The sequence below is a fragment of the Mustelus asterias genome, unplaced genomic scaffold (assembly GCF_964213995.1).
Source record: "Mustelus asterias unplaced genomic scaffold, sMusAst1.hap1.1 HAP1_SCAFFOLD_1401, whole genome shotgun sequence".
In the NCBI taxonomy this organism is placed as follows: Eukaryota; Metazoa; Chordata; class Chondrichthyes; order Carcharhiniformes; family Triakidae; genus Mustelus; species Mustelus asterias.
This window is the reverse complement of record NW_027591346.1, coordinates 2,106-15,866: the sequence shown is the minus strand read 5'-3', so window position 1 is coordinate 15,866 and position 13,761 is coordinate 2,106. Positions and strand designations below refer to the sequence as shown.

At 52.4% G+C, this 13,761-nt stretch overlaps 1 protein-coding gene across 1 annotated transcript in view; it reads right to left on the bottom strand.

Annotated features, from left to right (window-relative positions):
* LOC144488241 (insulin-like growth factor 1 receptor) overlaps nt 1-13,041 on the bottom strand; it is an 83,326-nt gene extending 70,285 nt beyond the window's left edge. Inside the window, 5 exon segments of the mRNA XM_078206277.1 lie at nt 1,369-1,536; nt 5,212-5,450; nt 7,573-7,699; nt 10,241-10,455; nt 12,902-13,041. Coding sequence (XP_078062403.1) covers nt 1,369-1,536; nt 5,212-5,450; nt 7,573-7,699; nt 10,241-10,455; nt 12,902-13,041 — 889 coding nt within the window.
* Nucleotides 13,042-13,761: the final 720 nt, after the last annotated feature.

Below are 13,761 nucleotides of genomic sequence, written 5' to 3'. Positions count from 1 at the left end.
AGAGATGGTTCATTTGACTGATGCCTGGGGTGTGTGAGTTCGCACTGCTGCCTCACTGTGCCAGGGACCCGGGTTCGATTCCCAGCTCGGGTCACTGTCTGTGCGGAATCTGCACGTTCTCCCCATGTCTGCGTGGGTTTCCTCCGGGTTCACCGGTTTCCTCCCACAGTCCAAAGATGTGCAGGTTAGGTGGATTAGCCACACTAAATTGCCCTTAGTTCCAAAGATGTCTAGGTTAGGTGGATTGGCCATGCTAAATTGCCCCTTCGTGTCCAAAGATGTGCAGGTTAGGTGGATTGGCCATGCTAAATTGTCCCTTAGTGTCCAAAGATGTGCAGGTTAGGGGAATAGGCCGTGCTAAATTGCCCTTAGTTCCACAGATGTGCAGGTTAGGTGGATTGACCATGCTAAATTGCCCTTAGTTCCAAAGATGTGCAGGTTAGGTGGATTGGCCATGGTAAATTGCCCCTTAGTGTCCAAAGATGTGTAGGTTAGGTGGATTGGCCATGCTAAATTGCCCCTTAGTGTCCGAAAATGTGTAGGTTCAGTGGATTGGTCATGCTAAATTGTCCCTTAGTGTCCAAAGATGTGCAGGTTAGGTGGATTGGCCATGCTAAATTGCCTCTTAGTGTCCAAAGATGTGTAGGTTAGGTGGATTGGCTGTGCTAAATTGCCCCTTAGTGTCCAAAGATGTGTAGGTTAGGTGGATTGGCCACGCTAAATTGCCCCTTAGTGTCCAAAGATGTGTAGGTTAGATGGATTGGCCATGCTAAATTGCCCCTTAGTTCCAAAGATGTGCAGGTTAGGTGGATTGGCCATGCTAAATTGCCCCTTAGTGCCCAAAGATGTGTAGGTTAGATGGATTGGCCATGCTAAATTGTCCTTAGTTCCAAAGGTGTGCAGGTTAGGTGGATTGGCCAGGGTAAATTTTCCCTGTGTGCCAGGGGGATTAGCAGCATAAATACCTGAGGTTACGGCGATAGGGATTACTGAGTGGAATTGCTGTTGGTGCAGACACGATGGGCAGAATGGCCTCCTTCTGGTACTGTAGGGATTCTACGATCCACAACCTCAGGCTAAAGGGACGACCCTTTAGAACCGAGATGAGGAGGAATTTCTTCAGCCAGAGGGTGGTGAATCTGTGGAATTCGTTGCCACAGAGGAGGCTGTGGAGGCCGGGTGATTGACTGTCTTTAAGACAGAGATAGATAGGTAAGGGAGGATCAAAGGTTATGGGGAAAAGGTGGACGAATGGGGTTGAGAACCTTATCAGCTGTGGTGGAGCAGACTGGTTGGGCCGAATGGCCTCATTCTGCTGCTATCTCTGATGGCTCCAGGCTGTTGTGCGGTGCTGTCTTGACCTCTCACCTTTGTGGCAGTAATCATTGACGTAGAGTTCGCCATCCTCGGGTTGTTGTTGCCAAACCACCAGGTAATAGGTCAGGTTTCCATTGGGCTGAATCGGGGCCTTCCACCTCAGGATGAGTTGCGAGGATGAGTTCGACATGGACACCACGTCCTGAGGGACGGTGGGAGCTGCCGAGAGAGGACAGGGTCGTGAGTGTTAGAATGTAACCACTGACAACATTGTACTGGATATAATGTGACCAATGGGAACAAGACGTAAGGGTCAGCTGACCCAATAAACCATGGAACCAATCACAGAATGGTGTGATGGTCAGCTGACTCACTATAAATAAGAACCTGTTTGGGATTGTGTTGCACTTGGAGAGGCCCAGGGCGAGGCCTCAAGTTTGGAGTAATAAAGTTTCTTTATTAAAACCTTCCTTTGATTTATAAGTTGGAGTAGGTTTTGTTGTATTTTCATTCGCTGCGTTTCGAAGAGTTCCTTCTGAGAGAAACATTGGGTGGCGGACACTCCAGCGGCCCCCGGACTACCCCACCCCATTCGGGGACCTTCCCTCAACTTCCCTCTCTGACAGGAGCAAGCTGGCCGCACTGGGACCATGCCCTCTCCTGCCCAACTCCCTCCTGCCCAACTCCCCCCACCCCCCCCCCCCAATGCCCAACTCCCCTCTCTGCCCAACTAACACCTCCATCTCCCCCCCACCATCCCTCCCACCCCCCCCCCCCCCCCCAACGCCCAATTCTAACTCCTCCCCCGCAGCGCTGGATAGGCCCTTGGATCTTCGTAACCCTTATGACACAGTGGCACAGCGGGGTTAGCACTGCTGCCTCACAACGCCAGGGACCCGGGTTCGATTCCCGGCTTGGGTCACTGTCTGTGTGGAGTCGGCACATTCTCCCCGTGTCTGCGTGGGTTTCCTATGGATGCTCCGGTTTCCTCCCACAGTCCACAGATGTGCAGGTTAGGGTGGATTGGCCATGCTAAATTGCCCCTTAGTGTCCAAAGATGTGTGGGTTAGATAGATTGGCCATGCTAAATTGCCCCTTAGTGTCCAAAGATGTGTGGGTTAGGTGGATTGGCCATGCTAAATTGTCCCTTAGTGTCCAAAGATGCGCAGGTTAGGTGGATTGGCCATGCTAAATTGTCCCTTAGTGTCCAAAGATGCGCAGGTTAGGTGGATTGGCCATGCTAAATTGTCCCTTAGTGTCCAAAGATGCGCAGGTTAGGTGGATTGGCCATGCTAAATTGTCCCTTAGTGTCCAAAGATGCGCAGGTTAGGTGGATTGGCCATGCTAAATTGTCCCTTAGTGTCCAAAGATGCGCAGGTTAGGTGGATTGGCCATGCTAAATTGTCCCTTAGTGTCCAAAGATGCGCAGGTTAGGTGGATTGGCCATGCTAAATTGTCCCTTAGTGTCCAAAGATGCGCAGGTTAGGTGGATTGGCCATGCTAAATTGCCCCTTAGTGTCCAAAGATGTGCAGGTTGGGTGGATTGGCCATGCTAAATTGCCCCTTAGTGTCCAAAGATGTGCGGGTTAGGTGGATTGGCCATGCTAAATTGCCCCTTAGTGTCCAAAGATGTGCGGGTTAGGGGGATTGGCCATGCTAAATTGTCCCTTAGTGTCCAAAGATGTGCGGATTAGGGGGATTGGCCGTGTGAAATGCTCCCTCCCTGCTGTTGCCATTAAACTATCCCGTGCATCGCTTACTTTGAGCGCGTTTCCACCAACAGTCACTTGGTTATCAGAAACATTCAATTTTATCCAAAGGACAGACTCATTGCTGAGGTTTTTCTCTCGTGCCCATCGGGACAAATGCAGAAATACCAAATTTCAAACTCGCGCCACAATTTATACCGCAGGATAAAAGGGTCCTGATTGGTTGCAAGTCCACCCTGTTTGGACGATGTGTTGCCGGGTTGGAAGCGACGGGGGATCCCAGAGCTCCCAGGTTATTCCAAAAAAGGCACAAGGCTCAAACACATTTCTGGTCGCACAGTGGCACAGCGGGTTAGCACTACTGCCTCTCGGTGCCAGGGACCCGGGTTCGATTCCCGGCTCGGGTCACTGTCTGTGTGGAGTCTGCACTTTCTCCCCGTGTCTGCGTGGGTTTCCTCCGGGTGCTCTGGTTTCCTCCCACAGTCCAAAGATGTGCAGGTTGGGTGGATTGGCCATGCTAAATTGCCCCTTAGTGTCCAAAGATGTGCGGGTTAGGTGGATTGGCCGTGCTAAATTGCCCCTTAGTGCCCAAACATGTGTGGGTTAGGTGGATTGGCCATGCTAAATTGCCCCTTAGTGTCCAAAGATGTGCGGGTTAGGCGGATTGGCCATGCTAAATTGCCCCTTAGTGTCCAAAGATGTGCGGGTTAGGTGGATTGGCCGTGCTAAATTGCCCCTTAGTGCCCAAAGATGTGTGGGTTAGGTGGATTGGCCGTGCTAAATTGCCCCTTAGTGCCCAAAGATGTGTGGGTTAGGTGGATTGGCCATGCTAAATTGTCCCTTAGTGTCCAAAGATGTGCGGGTTAGGTGGATTGGCCGTGCTAAATTGCCCCTTAGTGCCCAAAGATGTGCAGGTTAGGTGGGTTGGCCGTGCTAAATTCTCCCTCAGTGTACCCAAACAGGCACCGGAGTTAAAATTAATTTATTAGTCACAAGTCGGCTTACATTAACACTGCAATGAAGTTACTGTGAAAATCCACTCGTCACCATACGCCGGCGCCTGTTCGAGTTACACTGAGGGAGAATTTAGCACGGCCAATGCGCCCTAACCAGCACGTCTTTCGGACTGTGGGAGGAAACCGGAGCACCCGGAGGAAACCCACGCAGACACGGGGAGAACGCGCAGACTCCATAGAACCATAGAAAATTACAGCTCAGAAACAGGCCTTTTGGCCCTTCTTGTCTGTGCGGAACCATTTTTTGCCTAGTCCCACTGACCTGCACTTGGACCATATCCCTCCACACCCCTCTCATCCATGAACCCGTCCAAGTTTTTCTTAAATGTTAAAAGTGGCGTTTACCACTTTATCCGGCAGCTCATTCCACACTCCCACCACTCTCTGCGTGAAGAAGCCCCCCCTAATATTCCCTTTAAACTTTTCTCCTTTCACCCTTAACCCATGCCCTCTGGTTTTTTTCTCCCCTAGCCTCAGCGGAAAAAGCCTGCTTGCATTCACTCTCTCCATACCCATCAAAATCTTATACACCTCTATCAAATCTCCCCTCAATCTTCTACGCTCCAGGGAATAAAGTCCCAACCTATTCAATCTCTCTCTGTAACTCAGCTTCTCAAGTCCCGGTAACATCCTTGTGAACCTTCTCTGCACTCTTTCAACCTTATTTACATCCTTCCTGTAACTAGGTGACCAAAACTGTACACAATACTCTAAATTCGGCCTCACCAATGCCTTATATAACCTTACCATAACACTCCAACTTTTATACTCGATACTCCACACAGACAGTGACCCGAGCCGGGAATCGAACCCGGGTCCCTGGCGCTGTGAGGCAGCAGCGCTAACCTTTTGTGCCACTGTGCCATCCCGAGTGTGGTGACTCAGGGATTTTCACAGTAACTTCATCGCGGTGTTAATGTCAGCTGACTTGTGACACAAATAAATCAACTTAAAACTTTTTTAAAAACTTTTTGTTTGTGGAGAACTCTCTTCCCTTGCAGTGTAAATTGTTGTGGGAGTTAGAGGCTTGGAATCCTTGTGTTTGGCCAGATGAAAATTGTCAGCAAGGCCCCTCTCCTGTCAGCAATTGTAGAGTTTGTGAAAATGAGCCTTAACCCATCACCGCCTTCTCTGTCCCCCCCGTCCCAGCGCACCACCCGCCCACGGACCTGCAGCCTGTGTTCGGATGTAGACCAGTTCACTCTTCGCCCCATGGCTGTGGCTGGCCTCGGAGACGGTGAGTGTGATGGCTCGGATGAAGATGGCATACTGGGTCCAGGGTTTGAGATTGTACAGCATCACCTCGGGGTAGTGGTCCTTGTTGAGAGGGTGGTCAACATCCACCATTGTCCAACTGTTGGACACGCAGGCATCCTGCCCAATGTCCTCAGTCACGTTCTGGAAGGGTCTGGAACACGAAAGAGGCAGAGACTTATGTCAGACATTGCGGCACAGGGACGGGCCATTCCTATTCGATTTATCCAGCGAGTCCCACATTCTCCCCCGTGGGAGCGAGTCCCACATTCTCCCCCGTGGGAGCGAGTCCCACATTCTCCCCCGTGGGAGCGAGTCCCACATTCTCCCCCGTGGGAGCGAGTCCCACATTCTCCCCCACTCCCCCCGTGGGAGCGAGTCCCACATTCTCCCCCCTCCCCTGTGGGAGCGAGTCCCACATTCTCCCCCCTCCCCTGTGGGAGCGAGTCCCACATTCTCCCCCCTCCCCCGTGGGAGCGAGTCCCACATTCTCCCCCCACTCCCCCCCCATGGGAGCGAGTCCCACATTCTCCCCCACTCCCCCGTGGGAGCGAGTCCCACATTCTCCCCCCCGTGGGAGCGAGTCCCACATTCTCCCCCCCGTGGGGGCGAGTCCCACATTCTCCCCCACTCCCCCTGTGGGAGTGAGTCCCACATTCTCCCCCACTCCCCCTGTGGGAGTGAGTCCCACATTCTCCCCCACTCCCCCTGTGGGAGTGAGTCCCACATTCTCCCCCACTCCCCCCCGTGGGGGCGAGTCCCACATTCTCCCCCCACTCCCCCCCATGGGAGCGAGTCCCACATTCTCCCCCCACTCCCCCCCATGGGAGCGAGTCCCACATTCTCCCCCCTCCCCCGTGGGAGCGAGTCCCACATTCTCCCCCCACTCCCCCCGTGGGAGTGAGTCCCACATTCTCCCCCCACTCCCCCCGGGGGAGCAAGTCCCACATTCTCCTCCCACTCCCCCCGTGGGAGTGAGTCCCACATTCTCCCCCCACTCCCCCCGTGGGAGCGAGTCCCACATTCTCCTCCCACTCCCACCGTGAGAGCGAGTCCCACATTCTCCCCCACTCCCCCCGTGGGACCGAGTCCGATACCCCGAGAACAAATTTTAAAATGGTGTGTCACCCACATAAGACCGCCACCTCAACCGCCCAGAAGGACAAGGGGGGGGGGCAGCAGACACATGGGGAACACCCACCGCCTGCAAGTTCCCCCTCCGAGCCACTCACCATCCCGACTGGGAAATATATCGGCCGTTCCTTCACTGTGGCTGGGGTCAAAATCCCGGAACTCCCTCCCTAACAGCACTGTGGGTGTACCTACCCCACACACGGGGACTGACTGATATCCAATAACAATCCTGGAACTCCCTCTCTAACAGCACTGTGGGTGTACCTACCCCACACACGGGGACTGACTGATGTCCAATAACAATCCTGGAACTCCCTCCCTAACAGCACTGTGGGTGTACCTACCCCACACACGGGGACTGACTGATGTCCAATAACAATCCTGGAACTCCCTCCCTAACAGCGCTGTGGGTGTACCTACCCCACACACGGGGACTGACTGATGTCCAATAACAATCCTGGAACTCCCTCTCTAACAGCGCTGTGGGTGTACCTACCCCACATGGGGACTGACTGATGTCCAATAACAATCCTGGAAGTCCCTCTCTAACAGCACTGTGGGTGTACCTACCCCACACACGGGGACTGACTGACGTCCAATAACAATCCTGGAACTCCCTCCCTAACAGCACTGTGGGTGTACCTGCCCCACACACGGGGACTGACTGATATCCAATAACAATCCTGGAACTCCCTCTCTAACAGCGCTGTGGGTGTACCTACCCCACATGGGGACTGACTGATATCCAATAACAATCCCGGAACTCCCTCCCTAACAGCACTGTGGGTGTACCTACCCCACACACGGGGACTGACTGATGTCCAATAACAATCCTGGAACTCCCTCCCTAACAGCACTGTGGGTGTACCTACCCCACACGGGGACTGCGGCAGATTCAAGATGGCGGCTCACCCACCACCTTCTCGAGGGGCGATTAGGGAGGGGAGAGAAATGCTGGGATTGGCCAGCGAGGCCCGTGTCCGGTGAACAGGTGGGGGTGAAAGATTGGCATGGCCGCTGTGGGAAGGGGGGGCGGGTCTTCCCCAAGCACAGCGTTCTTCGAGCAAGGGAAACCAGCTGGCTGGGGCGTCATCATGGCGCTGAGAGTGGGATCTTGCTGTGCGGCCAGTTCCGGTACTTACGCGTCCTTGTAGTATACAATGAAACTGAGGAGGTCGCGGTAATCCTGCGGTTTGTATCGCTCCCACTTCAGCAGGATACGATCCGTGTACGTACTGTTCGAGATGAACCTCAGCACATAACTTTTACCTACAACAAGAAAAATAGTCCTGAGGGGGGTGCGTAGAGAGACTGTCGGAGGCCATTCGGCCCAACCTGCCAGCACTGGCTCTTTGACGGGGTGCAATCCCATTGCTCCGTCTCCCCACAGTCAATCTCTCCAAACCAACCATTCACCCACCTCCTCTTCCAAACCCCCCACTCTCTTCTCGTGAGGTGTAAATTGTTGCATTCTTTTACCATTTGTTATTCTTGCCAGTCAGTCCTGATGGGTGCAAGACCAAAAGCTTTGACAGGACCTCTCTTCTCTGAGACGTATTCAGGTTCTGGGCTGACCCACAACTATTTAATACCCCCCACCCCCATTGAATCCATTTCCACAGCCTATTCAGGCACCACCTTCCCGATCTCAACCAACACATGGATGGAAAACGTCACACTGAAAGGTACTCGTCTGAGATTGTGACTACAACTTATCACTGTGACAGTGCAGAGGGAGCTTTACTCTGTATCTAACCCTGTGCTGTACCTGTCCTGGGAGTGTTTGATGGGGACAGTGTAGAGGGAGCTTTACTCTGTATCTAACCCCGTTCTGTACCTGTCCTGGGAGTGTTTGATGGGGACAGTGTAGAGGGAGCTTTACTCTGTATCTAACCCCGTGCTGTATCTGTCCTGGGAGTGTTTGATGGGGACAGTGTAGAGGGAGCTTCACTCTGTATCTAACCCCGTGCTGTACCTGTCCTGGGAGTGTTTGATGGGGACAGTGTAGAGGGAGCTTCACTCTGTATCTAACCCCGTGCTGTACCTGTCCTGGGAGTGTTTGATGGGGACAGTGTAGAGGGAGCTTTACTCTGTATCTAACCCCGTTCTGTACCTGTCCTGGGAGTGTTTGATGGGGACAGTGTAGAGGGAGCTTTACTCTGTATCTAACCCCGTGCTGTATCTGTCCTGGGAGTGTTTGATGGGGACAGTGTAGAGGGAGCTTCACTCTGTATCTAACCCCGTGCTGTACCTGTCCTGGGAGTGTTTGATGGGGACAGTGTAGAGGGAGCTTCACTCTGTATCTAACCCCGTGCTGTACCTGTCCTGGGAGTGTTTGATGGGGACAGTGTAGAGGGAGCTTCACTCTGTATCTAACCCCGTGCTGTACCTGTCCTGGGAGTGTTTGATGGGGACAGTGTAGAGGGAGCTTTACTCTGTATCTAACCCTGTGCTGTACCTGTCCTGGGAGTGTTTGATGGGGACAGTGTAGAGGGAGTTTTGCTCTGTATCTAACCCCGTGCCGTACCTGTCCTGGGAGTGTTTGATGGGGGACAGTGTAGAGGGAGCTTTACTCTGTATCTAACCCCGTGTTGTACCTGTCCTGGGAGTGTTTGATGGGGGACAGTGTAGAGGGAGCTTTACTCTGTATCTAACCCCGTGCTGTACCTGCCCTGGGAGTGTTTGATGGGGGACAGTGTAGTGGGAGCTTTCCTCTGTATCTAACCCCATGCTGTACCTGTCCTGGGAGTGTTTGATGGGGACAGTGTAGAGGGAGCTTTACTCTGTATCTAACCCCGTGCTGTACCTGTCCTGGGAGTGTTTGATGGGGACAGTGTAGAGGGAGCTTTCCTCTGTATCTAACCCCGTGCTGTACCCGTCCTGGGAGTGTTTGATAGGGGACAGTGCAGAGGGAGCTTTCCTCTGTATCTAACCCCATGCTGTACCTGTCCTGGGAGTGTTTGATAGGGGACAGTGTAGAGGGAGCTTTGCTTTGTATCTAAGCCCGTGCTGTACCTGTCCTGGGAGTGTTTGATGGGGGACAGTGTAGAGGGAGCTTTACTCTGTATCTAACCCCGTGCTGTACCTGTCCTGGGAGTGTTTGATGGGGGACAGTGTAGAGGGAGCTTTACTCTGTATCTAACCCCGTGCTGTACCTGTCCTGGGAGTGTTTGATGGGGGACAGTGTAGAGGGAGCTTTACTCTGTATCTAACCCCATGCTGTACCTGTCCTGGGAGTGTTTGATAGGGGACAGTGTAGAGGGAGCTTTACTCTGTATCTAACCCCGTGCTGTACCTGTCCTGGGAGTGTTTGATAGGGGACAGTGTAGAGGGAGCTTTACTCTGTATCTAACCCCGTGCTGTACCTGTCCTGGGAGTGTTTGATGGGGGACAGTGTAGAGGGAGCTTTACTCTGTATCTAACCCCGTGCTGTACCTGTCCTGGGAGTGTTTGATAGGGGACAGTGTAGAGGGAGCTTTGCTTTGTATCTAAGCCCGTGCTGTACCTGTCCTGGGAGTGTTAGATGGGGACAGTGTAGAGGGAGCTTTACTCTGTATCTAACCCCGTGCTGTACCTGTCCTGGGAGTGTTTGATGGGGACAGTGTAGAGGGAGCTTTACTCTGTATCTAACCCCATGCTGTACCTGTCCTGGGAGTGTTTGATGGGGGACAGTGTAGAGGGAGCTTTACTCTGTATCTAACCCCATGCTGTACCTGTCCTGGGAGTGTTTGATGGGGACAGTGTAGAGGGAGCTTTGCTTTGTATCTAACCCCGTGCAGGGAAGGTGTGGGAAGTTGTGTAAGATCTTACAGGAGACCCGGTCCCCGTTGGTGCGAGGGTTAATCTCCGCCTTATTCTGCCGTCCCTTGGTCCCAGTCACCTCTTCCATCTTATAAATCTCGGAGAGGCAGAGTTTGGGATTGAAAGCAAAATACATGCGTCCGTTCGGGATGCTGAGTTTGTGGTGGTTCCAGTTCCAGAGTTGCTGCAAGTTCTGATTGTCCAAGATGTAGAGAGTGTAATTCCTGTAACGCAAAAAACCCCGTTAATCTTTCTCCTCAGTCCTTTGCTGGAATCCTCCTGTCCCAGCCACCACGGGAATCGTAGAGGGCAGGAACCCCACCAAGCAAAGATCCATTAACCTCAGGCAGGAGTTTACAGCGATGGCCTAGTGGTATTATCGCTAGACTGTTAACCCAGCGAATGTTCCGGGGGACCCCGGGTTTGAATCCCGCCTCGGCAGATGGTGGAATTTGAATTCAATTGGAAGTTGAGTCACAGGTGGACAAGGTGGTGACTTGGAGACCTGTGACCAGCGGTGTGCCTCAGGGATCAGTGCTGGGCCCACTGTTATTTGTCATATATATTAATGATTTGGATGAGAATATAGGAGGCATGGTTAATAAGTTTGCAGATGACACCATCAAGTCCCGGTAGCATCCGAGTAAATCTTTTCTGCACTCTTTCTAGTTGAATAATATCCTTTCTATAATAGGGCGACCAGAACTGTACACAGTATTCCAAGTGTGGCCTTACCAATGTCTTGTACAACTTCAACAAGACGTCCCAACTCCTGTATTCAATGTTCTCACCAATGAAGGCTGGGCATAGTGGACAGCGAAGAAAGTTATCTCCGATTGCAGCGGGATCTTGATCAGTTGGGCCAGTGGGCTGACGAATGGCAGGTGGAGTTTAATTTAGATAAATGCGAGGTGATGCATTTTGGGAGATTGAACCAGGGCAGGACTTACTCAGTTAATGGTAGGACGTTGGGGGAGAGTTACAGAACAAAGAGATCTAGGGATACATGTTCATAGCTCCTTGAAAGTGGAGTCATAGGTGGACAGAGTGGTGAAGAAGGCATTCGGCATGCTTGGTTTCATTGGTCAGAACATTGGAGTTGGAACGTCTTGTTGAAGTTGTACAAGACATTGGTAAAGCCACACTTGGAATACTGTGTACAGATCTAGTCACCCTATTATAGAAAGGATATTATTAAACTAGAAAGAGTGCAGAAAAAATTTACCAGGATGCAAATGGGACTTGATGGTTTGAGTTATAAGGAGAGGCTGGATAGACTGGGACTTTTTTCCCTGGAGCGTAGGAGGCTGAGGGGTGATCTTATAGAGGTCTATAAAATAATGAGGGGCATAGATCAGCTAGATAGTCAATATCTTTTCCCAAAGGTAGGGGAGTCTAAAACTAGAGGGCATAGGTTTAAGGTGAGAGGGGAGAGATACAAAAGGGTCCAGAGGGGCAATTTTTTCACACAGAGGGTGGTGAGTGTCTGGAACAAGCTGCCAGAGGTAGTAGTAGAGGCGGGTACAATTTTGTCTTTTAAAAAAGCATTTAGACAGTTACATGGGTAAGATGGGTATAGAGGGATATGGGCCAAATGCGGGGCAATCGGGACTAGCTTAGGGGTTTAAACAAAAGGGCAGCATGGACAAGTTGGGCCGAAGGGCCTGTTTCCATGCTGTAAACCTCTATGACTAAATTTTTAAAATCTGCAATTAAGAATCTACTGATGACCCATTGCCGATTGTCGGAAAAACCCATCTGGTTCCCTTTGGGGAAGGAAATCGGGCAGCACGGTGGGTTAGCGCTGCTGCCTGACAGCGCCAGGGACCCGGGTTCGATTCCCGGCTCGGGTCACTGTCTGTGCGGAGTCTGCACGTTCTCCCCGTGTCTGCGTGGGTTTCCTCCGGGTTCACCGGTTTCCTCCCACAGTCCAAAGATGTGCAGGTTAGGTGGATTAGCCACACTAAATTGCCCTTAGTTCCAAAGATGTCTAGGTTAGGTGGATTGGCCATGCTAAATTGCCCCTGAGTGTCCAAAGATGTGCAGGTTAGGTGGATTGGCCGTGCTAAATTGCCCCTGAGTGTCCAAAGATGTGCAGGTTAGGGGGATTGGCCATGCTAAATTGCCCCTTAGCGTCCAAAGATGTGCAGGTTAGGTGGATTGGCCATGCTAAATTGCCCCTTAGTGTCAGGGGGACTAGCTAGGGTAAATGTATGGGTTATGGGAATAGGACCTGGGTGGGATTGTGGTCGGTGCAGGATTGATGGGCTTAATGGCCTCCTTCTGCACTGTCGGGATTCCATGAAATCTTACTTCCATGTGACTCCAGAGCCACAGCAATGTGGTTGACTCTCAACTGCCCGTCCAAGGATAACTAGGGATGGGCAATAAATGCTGGCCCAGCCAGCGACGCCCATGTCCCAGGGATGAATTAATCTGAATTAAACTGCATCCGCCGTTCCTCGGCCCAGTTGACCAAGATCCTGTTGCCGTCCGGATAACGAAGGAAGGGGAATGTGCAAGATGCATTGTGGGTGAGAGGGGGTGGGACGGGTTGGTGAGGAGGATGTCGGCGGGATGGCTGAGCGTGTGCTAATCTCAGATTTCCCAGAAGGGGGGGGGGGGGGGGATCGTGACTCGTTGGCGCGGTCACGGTCCCAGAATCCTTACCCATCAACCATGGAATCTCCTCCAATGAGCTTCAGGTTGGCAAAGAAGGTCAGAGACACCAGAGCGAAGGAGTGTTTGATCTTCAGGAAACCAGTAATGGTTTCGATTAGCCCCAGGTAGGTCTCCAGTTTCACCGCCATGTTACCTGTTGGGGGGCAAGAGGGAGGGAGGAAGTCAAAGAGTGAGTGACTTTCTTTGATTCCTGCACGGGATGTGGGCGTCGCTGGCCGGGCCCAGTATCGGTTACCCACCCCTAACTACCCCTCGAGAGGGTGGTGGGTGAGCCGCCATCTTGAACACACTTCAGTCCCCGTGTGTGGGGTAGGTACACCCGCAGTGCTGTTAGGGAGGGAGTTCCAGGATTGTTATTGGACATCAGTCAGTCCCCGTGTGTGGGGTAGGTACACCCACAGTGCTGTTAGGGAGGGAGTTCCAGGATTGTTATTGGACATCGGTCAGTCCCCGTGTGTGGGGTAGGTACACCCACAGTGCTGTTAGGGAGGGAGTTCCGAGATTTCTCCAGGAGTTTGCACATTCTCCTCGTGTCTGCGTGGGTTTCCTCCGGGTGCTCCGGTTTCCTCCCACAGTCCAAAGATGTGCGGGTTAGGTTGATTGGCCAGGTTAAAAAAAATTGCCCCTTAGAGTCCTGGGATGCGTAGGTTGGAGGGATTAGTGGGTAAAATATGTGGGGGTGGGGCCTGGGTGGGATTGTGGTCGGTGCGGACTCGATGGGCCAAATGGCCTCCTTCTGCACTGTAGGGTTTCTATGATTTCCCCGTGTGTGGGGTAGGTACACCCACAGTGCTGTTAGGGAGGGAGTTCCAGGATTGTTATTGGACATCAGTCAGTCCCCGTGTGTG